Here is a 19,527-nt window from a genome sequence, read left to right on the forward strand (position 1 = left end):
ATCGTGCGAACAAGATAGGCGGATTTCAGATATTTAATTCTGTCCGTTCGTTTCCATTTGTTACCATCTTATTACATCGGATAATAATTATCATTACGATTCCAGCGCGGCATCTCTCCCGGAACCCACGAGGAACTTTAATCAGATCTACTCGCGTATAAAACGGCTATCGCCGCGCAGAATCGGTCACGTAACGCACACTGCGACTAGAAATCATTTTTGTCATTTTTTCAAGAATGACGGATTGTTTATCGCGCAGCTTCGAGCGACAGGCACTGTGAATAACGTTATTAATGTGATGACGCCTTTTAAAACCACGTAATAGCCAATTAACAGTTCTCGTAGGCGATATCAATCATACACGAAAAAATATAATTTTGTTCGTCGCAGCGAAATGATGGTTGCTACTGCGTATAATCGTTGGGACAGCGATAAAATTTAATTGGTATAATCGAATTATTGAATTATTCATAAACAGGACAGAAGAGGTACAGAAACTGTTGCTAGAATAAAAAAAGTTTCGCCGACTGAATTTGTCCTTAGGACGCAGTCGTTAATTTGCTATTACAATAAAATAGCCTATTGTACTCTACGAAGCTCTCAACCATAGTATTTATTCTGCAGATCACAATAGAGAGGTAGCAATATCCTTTTCGATGAAGCAACCATATAGAAAGAAATGTTTATGGGTTAGAAGAGAAATAACCTACATAATTTGGGTAATATTTCGTGGTTCCGCTTTTGAATCACGAGCAACCTAGTTCGTAACGTTGTTAGCAACGCTAATTCGACAACTTTAAACGGCTCTCATTTAAAAAGTATTATTTTAACGGAATTTTGGTGAACGAAAAGTTGCTTCGTTTAATATCAAGAATCTACGGATTCTTACCGATCGGAATCTTTCGTCTCGGCCGATATTTTCGGGAAAACGTGATAACGCGTCTGATTATTTTCTCGAACGCTTTCTCCGCTGCTGGTTACGCTCGCTCCTACGTCTGCTCGACGCCCAAGTTCCAATGGCTAAGTTTCATAGTTACGCGACTATTCGTGTTCCGTTCTGACAAATGGATTGTCCGAGCCGCAAACTACTTTCGCCATTTGCATTTCTCGGATGCCAACTAAAATTGCTTCATATTGAATCGTTACCCGATATACACGTCTCAATGGCGGGCAACTGCCGCCGTTACAGCGACATCGGCTAGTGCCACGTGCCTTCTCACATATTTCGACAGCCTTACATTGTATTATTTGCACGCTACATTCGCGGAACAATTCTAAATGAAAGGAAATCACTAGCTCGAACCACGCGATCCGAACAGTCCGGCATTCCAGTCTGCGTCGATACACGGAAAAAGAAGGTTTAATTAATCAGAAAGTGGACAACCAAACGCGTTTTGACTAAAGGAAACAGAATTTCTAATTATAAGAACCAGAATTTCGCGTTTGGTTGCCCATTTTCTAGTTAATTCAATAAAACCGTTCCTCATGTAGAATAAATTACGATCGCGTTAAAATTTGTGCGCAAAATTAAAAATTACAATTAAAAAGTAAGGCTCTTACAATTTGATAAAACTTATCTATAAATGTATAGAGATAAGGATTTAAATTAATAATAATGGAAGAGCAACTGTATGCGATTAATAATAATTAAGATTCCTCATATATATAAAATACGAGAGATACGGGAAGCGTAATAAGAACGATGAAATTGTGAAAGTACGAAAATTGTCTTCAACGTTCTCATTGTTCTGCATCTTCGAACCTGCCACAATCTCGCGAATTGCCCTTATTTGCGGAGGAAAGCGAAGTAGCAATTGGTCCACGAAATTCCTCCGTCAATGCGCCCGATTCACTTCTCACCGCCGGAGAAGCTGCTGATCCTTGTTCTCGATGCTGTGGAACAATCCGTGATCGCACGGATAATTGATTGTAGGAACCGCAAAAGACTTTCGCCTGCCTTTGTCAGGCATCGCGAGTACGAACGGCATAAACGGTAGAATACGTATTCTAAATTTCTCTCCCCGCCGAGCGCGACGTCAGACGTGAGTACTCGCGGCCGGAGAACCGTATCTCGGGTCTTTAACCCTATCGTGCATGGATAGTTACGCGCAAGAAAGAATAAACGCGAAGTCTCGAGCGAGCGCTTTTCAAGCCCGTCGACGTCGAGCGACGAAAGCGAAGCGAACGACAAGGAGAGAACCTGTCGTTATTTGACGGAATCAAACAGATCTTTGTTACTATTTTCTGCTAATTAAGCACGTTCATATACATTATACATAGAAAGTATGAAAAATATAGAAAGTACAGAAATAGATGTATCCTTTTTAATAAAAATGCAGCTGTGTAGATAATCTTTCAGTAGTTTAATTGTTTTGTTTATCGGACGTTTTGATTTGTAAAGTCAATGATAAACATTTCTTTTTATGCGTGTGCCCATTGATTTTATTTTAATAATTTTTTAATGATTTTTTAGCTTATTTGCTTTAATAATATTTTAATAATTTTATTTTACTAATAAAACTCGAGATTTTCGATCGACCACCGGCCGCGATTTTCAACGCGATGCACGATCGAAAGCGACACACGGCGGTGCGAGCGAGTGCATTAAACTCACCAAACTCTCATTGTATTTCGCCGTTGTTGCTGCGCTATCTCGCCTTCACTTTCTTTTCAGGTATCGACCAGCAGAACCACCTGGAGGCTGCTGCTCGTCTGCTTGGTGGTGCTGCTTCTAGGCCTCCTCCAGCACACCGAAGGTATCCTATAATTTCTGCGTTCGTTCGTTCGCAGCGGCGCCTATCTTTTGTAACGATCGCTCGGCAAATCGTGACGACTCGGGCCATTAGTGAACAATCTGCATTTTTACTCAGACAAGTAAACGCGCGCACTCAGAGGGGGGAGGGGGTGACCGGTGCCTCGTCATGTCGAAGCTTCGCTAATGAATCATTATCGGCCAGCATTATCGCCGATTTTGATCGGCAACGTAACGCGTTGTTTCGCGGCGTCATTACGTCAGAGTGCCGAACGGTATCGCGCGGTTAATTATTTCTTCATCGCCGATTACGTAAATTGTCCGCCGATTCCGAACGATCTATCGATGAGTCAAACGCGCGGCCGCTCGCGGACAATCGATCGGCCGCGAGAAAATGCAATCGTTCCGTTGCACCAGCGCAAGCTCCGGCGTTGCGCAATGTCCCAAAAATGCGCAAAAGGGCCGTCGGCATTGCGTCATATGCAAAATGGTGGTACCGCGGTGTAATCGATTCTAACGGGTGAAAGGCAGCCGTCCGCGAGAAGTTTCGTGCTACAGTGTTAGCGCGAAGTCTTACGCAACGTTGAAACACATATCTGTGCGCGCGGCGCGTTGCGTAATCTCGTCCAGGGGGAAGAATCGGATCTTTTACGTAATTACCCGGCGATTGTCCGTAACCGATGTGGGAGAACACGTGTTCGCGCTTGTGTGTGTGTGTTTGTGTGTACGTTGTCGCAGGTGCGAGGAAGAGATTCCGCAGGCCGACCACTTCCGCGCCGTCGATCTCGAGCGATCAGGAAGTCTCAGCCAGCGTCAACAGGTTCAAGGTCACGCGAAATCGTGTCAGCAACAAGAGCTCGAAGAACGAGCTTCAACCCGGCAAGACGAACGACTATAAGGTGGGTGCGCGAACGTCCGCTCGGCCGGCGACACGGCGGATGACAGCGATTTTATCGCGCCATGCAAATCGTTTCGCGGAACGTCTGTGTTATTCGCGTGTTAATTATTGCGCGTCTTTCCGAGTTGACGGAATTATAGGCCCCAAGATGGTTCACTCAGCGGGGAGGATCGGCGGCCGCCGATCTGCATTTTCATTTGCATGAAAAATGACCAATTACGTCGCGAAATTATACCGTGAGATTTCGACGAGAGAGACGCGGTACCCTTTGATGTTCATTTCGTCGCTCGAGTCGGCCTGTTGCTCTCTTTGTGCGCTTCTTTGCGTTTACTTCCTTCTTTCTGGGGACAGGGGCGTAGATCAATATTAACCTTCCGCCGGCAATGTCGAGATTCGAAGGCACAGTCGATTTTTTCATCGTAGATTTCAGGGTAACCGGTAGATAAGGAGGCATCTCCTCCTAAAAAAACTTGAGAGTAGCGAGATTTTCAATGGTATTGGTTCTTTACAGATATTATTTCTTTTTAGCCGAACTGGTTTTGGCTGCATCTGCTTCGAGAAATGTACACGCACATTGAAGCGTGCGAAACGTACGTATGAGCTTCTCATGCTTCAGTGTGCGTAAATTTCTCGAACTAGCGTAGCCAGTTTAGTTGAAAAGAACAGACTGTATGTGTATGTAAGGATGTCAGTATCCAGCTGTTCTTCAATAAAGACAGTTAAAATATGCGTTTGTATCTTCAACGGTCCAGATTGCGGGACACGTGAATATTTTTGCAAATCAATAATTTGCATTTTTCGTGTTTTACACACTTTGATACCGATCAATGATTTTTTTACTAACCCACATAGAAGTTATGCATTTCTAACTGAAATCGCATTTCTTGAATGTTCCGCTCCATTTCCAATCTATAATAAGTAAGTAAAACACAATCCGACTTCCACGATGATAAAAACTCGTTGTTGAAGCTTTCGCAAGTATACGAGGATTTATTCTGATTTTCACAGTACAGAATACATACAATTTATAGACCTGCCTCAAAGTCCCGGGTGGCTAACAGAAGGCGTTAAATTACATGTTGCCTACGAAGGGTTAATTGTCTCAAGGCGATAATTATTTTCCGTCGCGAGTCTTAAAGGAAATTTCGAAGATTACAATGTAATGTTGTCAGAGTAGGGAAATATATCGCCGCCGTGATCCGCGTGATTCCGCAGCGATAATAATTTCGTGTCCTTTCCGCCCACAGCTCGTGTGCTATTACACGAATTGGTCTCAGTATCGCACGAAGATCGGTAAGTTCCTGCCGGAGGACATTCAACCTGACCTCTGCACCCACGTTATCTTCGCCTTCGGATGGCTGAAGAAGAACAAACTGACCAGTTTCGAGTCGAACGATGAAACAAAGGACGGCAAGACCGGCCTGTACGAGAGGGTGGTGAATCTGAAAAAAGCCAACCCGTCCTTGAAGGTCCTGCTCGCGATCGGTAAGTCCGCTCGATAATTTCGCTCCGTGTCCCACGCCGTAGCCACCCTCGAAGACCCCTCGCCGCGGTCTTGGGCCGCGTATTATAACTAAATTATCGACGGTGGCCACCGTCGGTTGTTAACTGGACGATAACCACCGGCGAGCCTCGACGAGATCCATGATAAAAAGAAACCCCCTCGCGATTGCTGTCGAACGACAAGCCGCCGTATAAAACTGCCACTTCGTTTTCCCTCTGCCCCGTCCAGGCGGCTGGTCCTTCGGCACACAGAAGTTCAAGGACGTGTCCTCCACGAGATACGCCCGGCAGACCTTCATCTACAGCGCCATACCGTACCTCCGAGACAGAAACTTCGACGGCCTTGACATCGACTGGGAATACCCGAAGGGTGGGGACGACAAGAAGAACTACGTGCTGCTGCTGAAGGGTAAAGATTCTGAAAGCGGCTCTGAAAGGGCAACAGACGCGAATTCCACGCGAGTGGAAATGTCAGAGGCGCAGGCGGGCGAGCGCACGTGCATCGCCCTCGATAAAAGGCCATTAATGCCCCGTTGTTTCACCGGCCCGCGGCTAAGCGGCCCGATGTTAAGCGCGGCGCGTGCTGCACCTGACATTTTCACCGTTCGTGAGCACCCCTCACGTTTTGCAGTTGAAATTCATTCCTCATCGTTTTCGCGCAGAGCTCCGAGAGGCCTTCGAGGCGGAGGCGCAGGAGAGGAAGAAGCCGCGACTCCTGCTGACCGCCGCGGTGCCGGTCGGGCCCGACAACGTTAAGAGCGGTTACGATGTGCCCGCAGTCGCGAGGTAACGAGGTTTTTCCTCTGTCCGCATCTTTTAACCTTCTACTGAGCTTCCCATTCGGAATTTTACGAAAATTCTACTATTTCATACTTAAAGAAGGCTAAACAGGAAAAACGTTGTAAATCAGCTCGAAACTTGCGTTAATATAATTTTCGCTATTTCCTCCGAACTGCAAACAAAATAGTAGTAACATTTTGTTACTTGTTATCTACAAAGTTCTAAATCTCACACGCTTTTTCCTCACGTTCGCCAATGTCGAGATGTCGTGTAGTACTCGTGTAAACGCACTTCTTCGTCCGATTAGTTACATGGACTTCATCAATCTCATGGCCTACGACTTCCACGGGAAATGGGAGAGAGAAACCGGTCACAACGCCCCGCTGTACGCCTCGTCGTTGGACTCGGAGTGGCAAAAACAATTGAGCGTTGACAATGCGGCCACAATGTGGGTCAAGCTCGGCGCGCCGAAAGAAAAGCTCATTATAGGAATGCCCACGTACGGCCGGTCCTTCACCCTTTCGAATCCGGCTAACTTCCGCGTACATTCCCCGGCCAACGGCGGCGGGAAAGCCGGCGAATACACCAAGGAGTCCGGTTTCCTCGCGTACTACGAGGTACTTTCCAATCTCACGTATGTCGCCAAGTATCGAACGTATGATAAGTCGAACATCGAAATAAACAATTCGGACGTTTTATCGGAATTAGAAGAGAGAAAGGAACTTAAGGTGAAAATGCGAATACAATTAAATTAAATCATAGTCCGAGGCGCAGACGTACCTGGTGTAGAATTGAAACAGCGGGAAAAAGTAGTTGATATATACTTCGGACAAATATAAAGATAATATTTTCACACGAATATATGAAAAACGCGAGAGATTTTCTGCCATTACATATATCACATATATTTATAATTGTTACATATGTAACACGTATTATACATAAATTATGCAAGCTTTTTGAAATAACGAAATATAAAAGATAATAAGGGCCATAAAGAGCCACGCACGGATCTTCTAGTCCTATATTTTTCATCACTTTTTTATACAAACTAAAAAATTATTAAAGATAAAGCACTAGAAAATCCGTGCGTGGTTCTTTATGGCCTTTATTAGCTTTTATAACACATATTTTATATACAATCGTATACATATATAATAATTTTCGCCGCGCTGTCGCTCAATTTTACAGAGGCGGATAAATTTACGTATAATAAGGGGATCCTAAGATAGTTGGAATTAATATAAATATTTTAATTAATTTCACCTCGAATTTTTCATATTTTATATGCTGAAATTAATTTTACAATTTTAGATTTGCGAGATGTTGCATAACGGCGCCGCGTACGTTTGGGACGACGAGATGAAAGTGCCTTATCTGGTGTATAATGATCAGTGGGTCGGCTTCGATGACGAAAAGTCCGTCCGAAACAAGATGCATTGGCTGAAGAGCAAAGGTTACGGCGGTGCGATGGTGTGGACGATCGACATGGACGATTTCAACGGCACCGTTTGCGGTGGGAACGTGCGATATCCGTTGATCGGCGCGATGCGGGAGGAACTGCAAGGTATTTCGCGAGGCTCCAGTGCCAAGGACGTCGACTGGAGCGCGGTTGCCACCACCATCACGGAGACGATCGTAAAGAAACCCGAGCCTTACAAGATCTCCGCCTCGGAGGTCCTCACTAAATCGAAGAAACTCCAGAAATCCACGCAGCTTGTTATCAACACTCCGTCTCAAGGTATTTTCTCGCAATTCAATTGTTGAAAAGTATCAAGTAATAATGGCTCTATTTTAGTTTTACTAGAGAAGAAGAATTTATTTATTAGGTCAGTAAGAGCTTAAGCACGAATGTCCTAATACTTTTTTTGAATATTAATATAATTATAAATAATATTAATATTATTTGTGTGAAGATGCATATTACTTATCATAATAAGGAATCAAAATATAAATCATTTTACGGGAATAGGTTGACAGGGAACATTTAAAATAAATATTACTGGAATAGAAATAAAATCGCCACTCTGAACTAACGGAAATCAAACGATATCGGCTTTAGCATGAAAGATTTATTCTCCGCATACGAGTGTCAATTGAAAGAAACGAACGTACATTTAGTACACGACTAAACATGTATCTTCCCACAAATAATATTAAATATATTCAAATATATTATATAATATAATATTAAATTATAATATAGTATTAATATTATATCTGAAACATATAAAAATATTTTTCATATTCAATGATACATTTGATTTTCGTATTTATTTCTTTGATATGAAAAATTTTAATTAGGAGATTCGATAATCTCCGTAGAGATTAACTGGGCAATAGTGAAAGTTATCTTACACATTGGCAGAGAGAGAGGCGCAAACCATTTGCTACCTGACAAATTGGTCTCATAAAAGGCCGGGAATGGGACGATTCAGTCCGGAAGACATCGACCCAACTCTTTGCACTCACGTGGTTTACGCATTCGCCACTCTGAAGGATCACCTGCTTACCGAAGGAAGCGACAAAGATGCTGAAATGTATAACAGACTGATCGCACTCCGCGACAAGAATCCAGATATTAAGGTAATCACGATATATTTACACAGATTGTGTAATATCTTTTAATATTGCAATTGTTCTCAGAGAAAAAAATGGAGAAACACGTAAGAGAGATTGTAAAAGCGTTTCTTTTATCTCACATATCTTTATAATTTCAGATTCTACTTGCGATCGGAGGATGGGCATTCGGCTCGACGCCCTTCAAAGAACTCACCAGTAATACTTTCCGAATGAACCAATTCGTCTACGAGGCTATCGATTTCCTGCGAGAATATAAATTCGACGGGTTGGACGTCGACTGGGAATACCCGAGGTATTTTATTGTTGAGCTTTGAAAATTGACTAAGAAATTCTTCCCACGAAAGAAATACAATGCCTTTTGACACAATAAATGAGAAATGAGGGTAAATGTGATTTAATTTATCTATTGCCTTGTAAAAATAATCTTTCGAAATTCTTCTCACAGAGGAGCCGACGATCGAAGCGCCTACGTTAATTTATTGAAGGAACTCAGGCTAGCTTTCGAAGGCGAGGCGAAGAGTTCCGGCCAACCGAAATTAATCCTCTCAGCCGCAGTCCCCGCCAGTTTCGAAGCCATTGCTGCGGGGTAAATATTCCAGGCGATTACATCGAGAAGAATTTAAATCAACGCGGCATGAGAAATCAAGGACACTTTGTGTTGATCTTCCCACAATTTATAAAGTATGAGAATTTTTAGCTTTCCAGGGTGTTAAAAAAAATCATTTTCGTAGATACGACGTCCCCGAGATATCTAAATATCTAGATTTCGTTAATGTGATGGCATACGACTTCCATGGCCAGTGGGAAAGACAAGTTGGCCACAACAGTCCGTTGTATCCTTTGGAGAGTGCTACTAGTTATCAAAAGAAGCTGACAGTGGTAAGCACGAGGACGATGCCGTGTGCTTGCATTAAAGTCTAAATATTCCCAACTATGAATAAATCTTTCGCGCTTCGTTCGTAGGATTACAGCGCGCGTGAATGGGTGAAGCAAGGAGCACCGAAAGAGAAGCTCATGATCGGAATGCCCACGTACGGCAGATCCTTCACGCTGGTCGATAAGGAGAAATTCGACATCGGCGCACCTGCATCCGGCGGCGGTGTGGCGGGTAACTTCACCAACGAATCCGGATTCTTGTCCTACTACGAGGTACGCTACAGTGTTATTTTTCATTTCTCAACTTCGTTTATAATTTTCGTAATTTTCATTCGATAATATCTATTTGGACAGTTTGTAGCTAATTTATATAGTACAATTAAGAATAAGAAGCACAAATCTGAACACCATTTTTTCCCATATTTGGTTGTATGCTTCACGAAATTGTAGTTATGGAAGAGATACATCTTTAAGGCCAGTATTTGCATCTTATATTCGAATCTTATATTTAAGATCGTCTCCTTCAGATGCATTGTAGCTAATGAAATGACACATGCAGTATCTGAAGATGTCAATCTCTCAAATAGGTCTGCAGCTTCTTGAACGAAGACAACACGACTCTGGTGTGGGACAGCGAGCAGCAAGTACCGTTTGCGTATAGAGACGATCAGTGGGTCGGATTCGACGACGAAAGAAGTCTCATTAATAAGGTCAGCGGAAAATAAATCCACATTAGCGAAAGTTATACGTACAGCTTTTCAATTCAACTCAGACCACCTCAGTTTGTCAGGACGGAACATACGCGCGTGTAATTAGCGCACGTAGCAATTTCTTTTTCTATATGCGTTAATATGCTTTCTTAATTTGAAATTACACATTTCTTCGCAGATGTCGTGGCTCAAGGAGGAGGGCTTCGGAGGCGTCATGATCTGGTCGGTCGACATGGACGACTTCAAAGGATCCTGCGGAGCTGGAAGGTATCCGCTGATCAAGGCGATGAAAAAAGAGCTGCAAGGCTATAAAGTCAAGTTAGAATACGACGGACCTTACGAGAGTACCTTAAGAAATGGAAGATACACTACTAAGGATCGTAAGTATCCCAAATATTATCGCGTATTATTTATATCGCAGAACCGTTTTTTCCACGGATTTTCCGGATTCTTATCATTTTTATGGAAAGAAATAAATGCGGTAGGTTTTAACTGAATACATATGAATTTTTTACAAACGAATTTTTCTAACCTTAGAATAGAAACCGAAGGTATTCGCGAAAAGAATCGGAAGAAGTCCGATTTTTTTCCGATCTTTCAAAGCTATACATATGAAAATATATTTGTTCTATATCGCTTCGAATTATTCGATGAAATTGAACGATTTAATTTCGGAGATATTCGAATGAATCCTCATTTTGCCCGATAGCGAACGAAGTGATGTGTGACGAGGAGGACAATCACATATCTTATCACGCGGACAAAAACGACTGTACGATGTATTACATGTGCGAGGGCGAGCGCAAACATCACATGCCCTGTCCTGTGAATCTGGTCTTCAACCCTAACGAGAACGTCTGCGACTGGCCGGAGAACGTCGAGGGCTGTTTGCAGCACACGCAGGCGCCGCCTGTGTAGAAGAGGCGAGGAGCCGTAAAGTAAATTTCCCGCGGAAACTGTAAAATAAAAACGACGCGAGGGAAGTTCGAGGAGAGGTAACCATTTATCGAGATTCGTTAATTCGCAAGACAAAGTGAGTAATATTACCATCGCGCGTTAACAACGGATTTAACAGCGTTCACGGATTTCTTATCCCATTATTATCCCTCTCGAGAGAGTACCTTATTTGTCTATACTTCTCTTTTATTGCTACTTTCTAAGAATTCTCTTCCCCCATTCCTGTCTATCTCTATCTTCGCCATCTGTATAAAGCACAAGCGAAATCATGACAATTGTGTTTGTAAATAAAAACCAAATTCGTTTTTCGGAAGGAACATTTCGAATTGTTTCGCGGAACGGATGTGATATCCTTTCTCTCTCCGCCCGCCGCTCTCTCCTTCGGGCACCGACCGGCGCGGAAATAACAGGAGAGATAACCGTAATCAGTTGTTCGATTACTTTTATTGTTAACCTTACATAAAAAATGTTTACACTGTTCCGTGGAAATATCTTTATATCTACGTTTCTTCTACGTGAATTCAATATTAAAGTCTCTCGCAAACTCTCGTGCGACCGTTTAAATCACTAGAAACTTCTCTCACTTTTTTTTATTTAGAAACTCATCACGTAAAGGGGATATTAACGCTTACGCAATATATATATACGATGCTTTCTTTATGTCTCAGCGATAGTGAGAAATTTTAAGTGAAAGCCGCGATATACCGAATCATAATGTTGCATCATTTGAATCGTGCGAAAGGTACGCAACATGTGGAAAGTATTCATTTATGCGCGTTACACGTAATATGAAAGGGGACCTTGCGGAGATCGTTCTGGCGTTACCAGAGAGAGGCGATAATCTATACACAGGTATAATTATCTGGCGTAAAATTCAATCTAACAATGTGCCGGAAAAGTAACACGTACTTTCCTCGTTTCACTTTGGACTAGAATTCTACACTCGGGAAGAGACATCCGAGTCCCTTTCCCAAGGAAAGGCTCGATCCACGCGAATCCTCGTCTTCGCTTCGGAATTAAGATAGCTACGACGGTCAGATGACGGTTTCGAACGGTTCTCGACGAGACGACTCTTCTGTCGCTGCACGAACTCGCGGCCAATTAGTTAACGACAAAAACGAGGATGAAAAACTTGACGAAGGCCAGCCAGGCTGTCGCCAGGCGTTCGTAATTCCCCGAGCTGAGAGCGGACGCTTGGCAGGCGGTGTGCGGAGTACCCAGTGTCAGCAGGACCTTGTCGGACGAGTACGACGGAGTGGTCTCCGTGCACACCGCTCGGCCGGCTATGGTCCTCAATTGCCTGGCGTCGGATTGCGACGCCGTGTGGATCTGCCGGGACTCCCTCAGCCACCTGCGCAGCCACAGGCTCAGCCACGCGATCTCGCAGTCGCACTCGAGCGGGTTCCCCGATACCTGCAGCCCACCTGAAGACAAATCGTCGTCAGTGACGCGAGTGCCGGTCTTAACGCTACGAACCCCGGTGTGTAATTTCTACGTGCATTCACGTGCGTAAAATCGTGCAGTCACTCGACGCATTTTTACGCGTGTTACTGTTTTGCCGCACCTTTCATCTGTTTGTTTTCTAATTACGGGAAACATTAAAGATTAGATATTATTAATCAAGGAGAAAATCCGTAGAGTTTTCAGGCGCATTCTCTAAAAGTTTCTCCAGCTTTTATCAATAGCAACGTGTAAATAAATAAACATTCGTTCCCTTGCATTACGTATTTTTTCAAAACTCTCCTTTCGACCGTTTTAACAAAAAAAAAGTATAGCTTGATCGTCGGTAGCTCTAATGTTAATAATTATCAATGGAAGACTATAAGTGACGAATAGCGAGCTCACCGGCCACCATGTTGGTTCCTACAGTCTCCCAAGAGAGATTGCCGTAGATTATCGACGGACTTAATTCGTTGATGTGATTGTTCCTCAGATCCAGAGTAAGCTGGGACAATCTCTTTGTCAACGATAGAAAAATATCCGACTGTAATCTGCGGACGTGCGTATCCTTAATTCGCAGTATCAGTTCGCCGCCTTCGATTGTGGAGAACGCCTCGGAGGAGATCAGCTCGAGATCGCTTCCGGTGATCGTTAGCTCTCTCAATTGTTTCGTAAAAGCGTTTTGTATCTGGTGCTTCAGCAGGTGCTCTGTCACTTGAATCTCGACCGTTCGAAGTGGCAAGCCGGACAGCAAGTGACGGAGATGAAAGCCGTCAGCCTGCGGCCACGTTTGGATGCGCAGGTGTTTCAGGTACTTCAACGGTCGAAGGCAGTCCTTGTCTACTGACCTGGTGCGATTCAAGTTTCTCAAGTTTAACTTTTCCAATCGCAGGTAACCCAGGAAACTCTCCTTCGTCAGTTCCTATAAAATCGCCGAACATATTTTCCGTTACCCTCCTTGAAAACTTTAAGAATCCGGCATTTTATCGTTTTAATTTTAATAATTTTTACACGAAGAAAAATAATGTTGCTTTCATAGCGAACTCATCGCTATTGTATATTCGTTGCAATAGCGATAAAATTTAGTCGGCATAACTAAATTAGCGAATTATTCGTAATTAGAGTAGAAACAATTTTGTTGCCAGGATAAAAAAGTTCTGCTGAGTAAATTTATTGTTAGGACACGTTATTTTGCTGTATGAACAAAATAGTGTTCTTCTAATTATTTGCTAATTTGCTCTTAAGATGAAATAATTTGTTGACTCAACAAAATAATCCAGCGAATGGCAATTAATACTATATTTAAAAAACCGTTCTACCGTCTACATAGCAACTGACAGACTTTGCTGAGACAGCATAAAATTTACTGCCAACAAGTTATTTTTCTCCGTGTAGGAAAAGTTAAGGTATTTACCTCGATAGGATTGCCGGAAACGTCGAGTTCTCTCAGAAGGTTCAGTCGAACGCCAGGCATCGATGTCAACGAGTTATTGACCAACAAGAGTATTTTTAGACCTTCCAGATATTGAAACTGCTTATCGGCAGTCTCGTCAACATTGTTGAAAGATAAGTCCAAGACGTTTAAGTTTGTCAACGGTAGCATTGGTATGTTCCTGAGACCGCAGTTGGCCAGATAGAGTTGCCTGAGGTCCGGCAGATAATGAAACAGTTCTTTGAAGTTCGCTTGAAGAATATTCTGTGACACGTTTAGGCTCAGTAACTTGCTCAAGGAGACGAACGAATTATCTGGCAATATCGTCAGACGATTTTGCGCCAAATTCAAAAACACCAGCTGAGAAGTCGGGAAAGCTGTCGAGTCTAGATGATCCAAGAAGTTCTCCGCCATGTTGAGATCCCTCAAGGTGTAGCCGACCTCCAAAAACGACGCGGAGGGCACGGCGGTGAATTTATTGTGGCTGAGATCAAGGATCTCCATTCTGGTGCCCTCGAAGACGTCTCTCGGCAATGATCGGATCTTGTTGTTTGAGAGATTCAGGATTCGCAAATTCTTCAGGTTCCTAAACTGCTCGGTCGACAACTGGGCGATCTCGTTTCCGCCGAGGTTCAGTCGCTGGAGAGACTCCAGACCGTGGAAGGATTGCTTACGCAGCGTATCGATCTTGTTCTCGCTCAGCTCCAGAATTTCCAGATGAGGAAGCCCGAACGTTCCTGAAATATACGCGTTTCATTGGTGGTTTTAGATTTTTATCACCCGAAGATTGATACTTCACTTTTTGAATTTTGCAAGATAGGTATAAGAATATTCGATTCCCAATAAAGAAATGAACTTATAACTGCTGCGACTCGATTTTTTCGAAGCAACGATCAAGAAAAAGACTGCAAGGAGTCATCATTTTGTAACTTGGAGAAGAAGATACCGGTTTTTTTTTCACTTGAATGTTTGAAACTCTCTCACGAGAGGCATTTCTAAATTTTCACGCCGCATTTCCTCACCTGGATCGATCGTTGTGAGAAAGTTGTTCTGCAGATTTAAACTTTTCAGATCGGGCGTGCCGTAAAACGTGTCCGGGGAGAGATGACTGATATTATTAAATCCCAGGTCTAGTCTGGTGAGATTGTTCAACGAGGATCCCGAGTCAATGAACGCGATTGCGTTGTACGAGACGTTCAAGGCGAAGTCGGGGCCGCCGATCTCCGAGATGGCAACCAGATCCAGCACGGTCAGCTTGTTGAATTCCATGTGAAGGAAACGCAAGCTGGACAGACCATAGAAAGCGTTCCTCTCCAATTTCTGTATCCTGTTGTAAGCTAACGATATGGTCACCAGCTTAGGGCAATCTATGATCGAGCCAGGCGCCAAAACCTTTATTCGATTTCCAGTGAGGTCGAGGGAACGTAGCTCGGTTAGATTGTGGAAGCTCGACTCGGGAATCGCTTCGAGAAAATTGTAGCCCAGTTTGACGTCTTTCAATTCGGGATGCACGCTCGAGAGGAATATTCTCTCGGGCAGGTAATGCAGCCTGTTCGACTCCATGCTGATGTAACGCAGCTGTTGGAAGGAGTAGAAAGCTGTCGCCTCGATCGTTTGGAAATTGTTGTTGTCCAAAACCAGCCACAAAAGATTCGTGAGTGGTCTGAGCGCACGCTGTGGAAACACGTCCGTGGCGAAGGCGAAGCTCAACTCGAGAATGTCCAGACTCTCCTCGATGCCGACGAAACAGTCGTCGTCGAGTTCCGTCAGGTGATTAAACGACAGACTGAGTTCCTTTAACTTGCCTATGAAAGAATTTTTTCGGGACGTTCTTGGATCATTTCAAGACACATATAAAATTATATTATATTAGTGATAAAAGATTCACTGGCGGATATACAGAAAATAAACAGAAAATATGTAGAAGATGACAAAAGAAAAACTTATAAAAGAGAAATATAATGCTCACAGATAATGCGTAGAATATCAGAATCGATTATGATTAAATATACGAATATATATACATGTAAAAGAGTAGGCGTATAAACAGTGTAAAAATAACGTAATCATAACGTATAAATGACATATTACGTCGGATAATAATGGCTACGATACAGATATCCATTGTCTCGAGTAATATACTTTCGCAATGGAAAATACGAGCAACGCACCAGCCCCTTTGAAGGTCTCAGCTTTCAGTTTCGTCAGGACATTGTTCCTGAGCAGCAGGATCTCAAGGTCCTCAGCCCACTCGAAATCACCCGGCTCTACGTGGGAGATCTTGTTGTAACCGAGATTCAGATGCAGTAGCCTCTGGCATCTGTTACGAAAATCGATCATCGAGTACATTGCATCCAGCTCGTTTCCCGCTATTGAGATCTCGTATTAATAGCCCGTATCCTCGCGCTGTGTGTGATTTATTTTGACCTTTACGATCTATAACAAGGAACTCCATGTATAAGAATGTAGTACAAGAACGCGCGGAACCGATCGGCCACTCGGTCTTCGCGAGAACTCACGTGGAACAAAATCGGTTTACGAATTCTTCACTTCAAAAAGCACAGCATGACGAATCCTTCATCGATCTAAATATTCCTTTTAGTTTAACGAATTATCAAATTAAACGAAAACATTTCTCCGAAAAGTATATCGTCACTGAGTAACGTCTTCATGTTGATCGGCAAAGATGATATAATTTGCAATTTAACTTAATTAAAGTTATATAAAAAGCGTCGGTGAAATTAAATTAAATTGTTTAAATTTCGTCGACAGTCGGGAAGCAATTTTCGTAAAAATGTTCTCTCTTAGAATCATCGATTGTGCGGTCGAAGAATTGATCTTGCAAGAAGAATTTAACAATACCTGGACAATGCGGCCACTGGCACCGCGTCCAAACTGTTAGTCGCGAAGGAGAGAGCCTTCAGGTGGTCCGCGAATTCTTGAAATGCCTCGCCGGAGATATTTCGAATCTCATTATTAGCCAGGTAAAGGTACGACAACGTTCTCAATTGACTGACGGCGTTCGGCACCGCCGACAAATCGTTATTCTCCAGATTCAAGTACTCAAGAATGTCTTCCAGTCCGTAAAAGGCTTCGTCGTCGACGTTCCTGATGCCATTCGACGACAAATGCAGTCTTTTGATTTCCAGCCGATCGAACATTCTGCCTGGCAACGATGTCAGTTTGTTACTAGCGAGATTGAAGTCCACCACCTTCAACGTGCGATTGCTCAAAGTCGGTGTCTTCATCCACTCGATGGAGTTTTCGCTGAGATCGATCAGCTCCAGACTGGAACTGCGGAAATCCGGCAGTTCCAGATATCTGATGTTGTTTCCCCTCATGTAGAGCCAGGTGAGGGCTTTCAAGCTTTCCAGAGACTGCGGGAATTCCTTCAGGAGATTATTGTTAATACTCAGAGTGTGCATATTCGGCGGCAGGCATTCCTTCGGGAACTCCTCGATGTTGTTGCTGTCTACGTTCAACCAAACCAACGCGCCGAAGCTCGAGAAAAGCCTGGGTACTTCGGTGATCGAATTGTCGCCGAAGAACCCGTTCGACAAGGTGTCTCTGGTGCGGCCCCAGTCACCGTCCAACGACGTTAGATGATTGCTGTATAATTGACAAATGTTTTCTAATTAAAATCTTATTTTGTCACATCGATTTGTGCGCCTTGTTATGCCACGTTCTTCTTGGACACCTATTTTGCTAACGATGCCATTCGAATCCATTAACAACCGGTTCTCTTCGGAAGAAATGTCAAGCACTTAGTATATTTAACATATAAGACACATAAGGACGCGGTTCAAAATACTTTTGGTTAAAATCTGTTAATACGGACCGCTTCATCAATATTAATTTGATCGCAGCTATTCTCGTCCACGAGAGGCAGCAATTGACGCGATTGTGAAATCCAAATTTGCCACGTACCTGTGCATATTCAGCCAATTCAGTTTTTTTAGGTTGCGAAAGGCCTTGAATGGTACATCCTCGAGGGAGTTGTAGCTCAGATCTAGCGAACGTAGACTGTCCGTAATACCTCTTACAACAAAAGACGTTCAGAGACATTACGATGTTTAACATATACAAATGTTCAAAAATCTCTCATTTCTCTTGTACGTAGACCTAATGCGAGAAATATGAACTTACAATAGAGACTTGTCACCTATGCTGGATAATCGATTGCTCATCAGCCCCAAAGCTTCGACACCCGCGGAGCTTGCAAGCGCGTCGTTGTCCAGCACTTGCATGCCGGAGCCGACGATATCCAGCTGCGTCACGTAGCTCACCGAAACGTCTGAAACGTTTCGTATAAATTGCGCTTAAGTTCGTTATGTCTCGGAATTTACGTCGAACGGCTTTAAATAACGACTAGATTCTAGGAATTCAGACGAACCAGGAAATCGCGCGAATGGAACTCCCATACAACTGATATCCATTTTGGTAAAGTCGTCGTCATCGTCCTGGACCCAACACATGCACATTGTGTTGAACACACACGGCACGTTATAACATTTTATCACGCCGGGGTTCCACAGAAGGAAGAATAGTATATTCGCGAGGCGAATCGCACCGAGCCTCATCTACAAAAGCGGAAAGTAAGCATTAAAGTCTTTTCCGTACAATATTTATAAAAATGTACACCTTTCATATAATTATACATATTGAAGCTCAAGATAAATATTATAATTCTCGTCAAAAATTATTACACAATTATTCAAAAATATAGCGAAGAAAATATGACGATAAAATATTTGAAAATTTATTATAATTATATCAACTATCTAATTACGTTCATGCTATTGTAACAACGAGCAGACCTTGTCCAGGACTAAATCCAGGTGACTTCCTGGAGCTCCTCTGTTGAAAACTAACGTACATCAGATCGGTTTCAAAAGCGTGATACTCATCTCAGCAAAGCGTCGGTTTTCAGGATACCTTCATGGTTCGATCGTTGACTCTACCCAAGAGCAGGAGGCAAACAAAACGTGTCGGGAACTCAGTTCGTGAACGACTGGTAAAGCGCAAGTGCAAAGCTCGGGAAAGCGCAAGCGCGTGTCCGGACGACCTTTATGGATCGAATATGATACGACTCGTGATAATTTCTGATAGAAAGTTGAATAGTTGAACGGCATTTCGAGTGTAATTTTTATTTCAGGGCATGTAATTAATAATTAGCATTGTTACAGGGCAGAAAATGATATTTACGAAACTCACACAATAATAAATAAAATGATATATGATTATATAAAATTCTAGAAAAAGACACGAAAATACAAATCTTAGATTTCAAAATATGACAAATCATCGTAACTTTCTCCTACGTTTCAAATGACAAAAAACTTTCAGATGAAACTGGTATTTCTCTGACAACGGAAGATCGGAGAGTATTCGTCACCAATTTTGATGAGCGTTATGATATAACGTAGAGAAGCCAGGAAGCGAAAATCAACCGAGCAATCCATTCACATTTGATTATGAGTGAATATTTTTGAAATCGAAAGATGCATAAGAAAATGCTTTGCAGAATTTTACAATGATCGATAATATTTATAATTGCATTTAGATTTGCTTTTATTTTATATTTTTTAACATATCT

At 42.8% G+C, this 19,527-nt stretch overlaps 2 protein-coding genes across 2 annotated transcripts in view; one reads left to right on the plus strand and one right to left on the minus strand.

Annotated features, from left to right (window-relative positions):
• The window catches only part of LOC106743362 (probable chitinase 3), a 35,595-nt gene extending 24,223 nt beyond the window's left edge, over positions 1–11,372 (plus strand). Inside the window, exons 2-16 of the mRNA XM_014617136.1 lie at positions 2,675–2,756; positions 3,491–3,651; positions 4,898–5,135; positions 5,383–5,562; positions 5,816–5,939; positions 6,241–6,550; positions 7,248–7,674; positions 8,302–8,519; positions 8,654–8,808; positions 8,962–9,102; positions 9,248–9,395; positions 9,480–9,665; positions 9,980–10,102; positions 10,281–10,482; positions 10,812–11,372. Of these exons, the coding sequence (XP_014472622.1) occupies positions 2,675–2,756; positions 3,491–3,651; positions 4,898–5,135; positions 5,383–5,562; positions 5,816–5,939; positions 6,241–6,550; positions 7,248–7,674; positions 8,302–8,519; positions 8,654–8,808; positions 8,962–9,102; positions 9,248–9,395; positions 9,480–9,665; positions 9,980–10,102; positions 10,281–10,482; positions 10,812–11,020 (2,904 nt within the window). The 3' untranslated portion in view covers positions 11,021–11,372. The remainder of the gene's footprint in view (positions 1–2,674; positions 2,757–3,490; positions 3,652–4,897; positions 5,136–5,382; positions 5,563–5,815; positions 5,940–6,240; positions 6,551–7,247; positions 7,675–8,301; positions 8,520–8,653; positions 8,809–8,961; positions 9,103–9,247; positions 9,396–9,479; positions 9,666–9,979; positions 10,103–10,280; positions 10,483–10,811) is intronic.
• An 82-nt stretch (positions 11,373–11,454) lies between these two features.
• Positions 11,455–18,925, minus strand: LOC106743361 (chaoptin). The gene is made up of 10 exons (XM_014617135.1): positions 18,749–18,925; positions 18,325–18,511; positions 18,078–18,225; positions 17,859–17,969; positions 16,794–17,540; positions 16,103–16,251; positions 14,954–15,736; positions 13,914–14,668; positions 12,905–13,421; positions 11,455–12,483 (listed from the first exon to the last, which is right to left on the minus strand). The coding sequence occupies exons 2-10, from the start codon at positions 18,509–18,511 to the stop codon at positions 12,161–12,163; spliced, it is 3,720 nt and encodes a 1,239-aa protein (XP_014472621.1). The 5' UTR covers positions 18,749–18,925; the 3' UTR covers positions 11,455–12,160.
• Positions 18,926–19,527: the final 602 nt, after the last annotated feature.

Source organism: Dinoponera quadriceps, unplaced genomic scaffold, assembly GCF_001313825.1.
Source record: "Dinoponera quadriceps isolate SergipeBrazil2010 unplaced genomic scaffold, ASM131382v1 scaffold616, whole genome shotgun sequence".
In the NCBI taxonomy this organism is placed as follows: domain Eukaryota; kingdom Metazoa; phylum Arthropoda; class Insecta; order Hymenoptera; family Formicidae; genus Dinoponera; species Dinoponera quadriceps.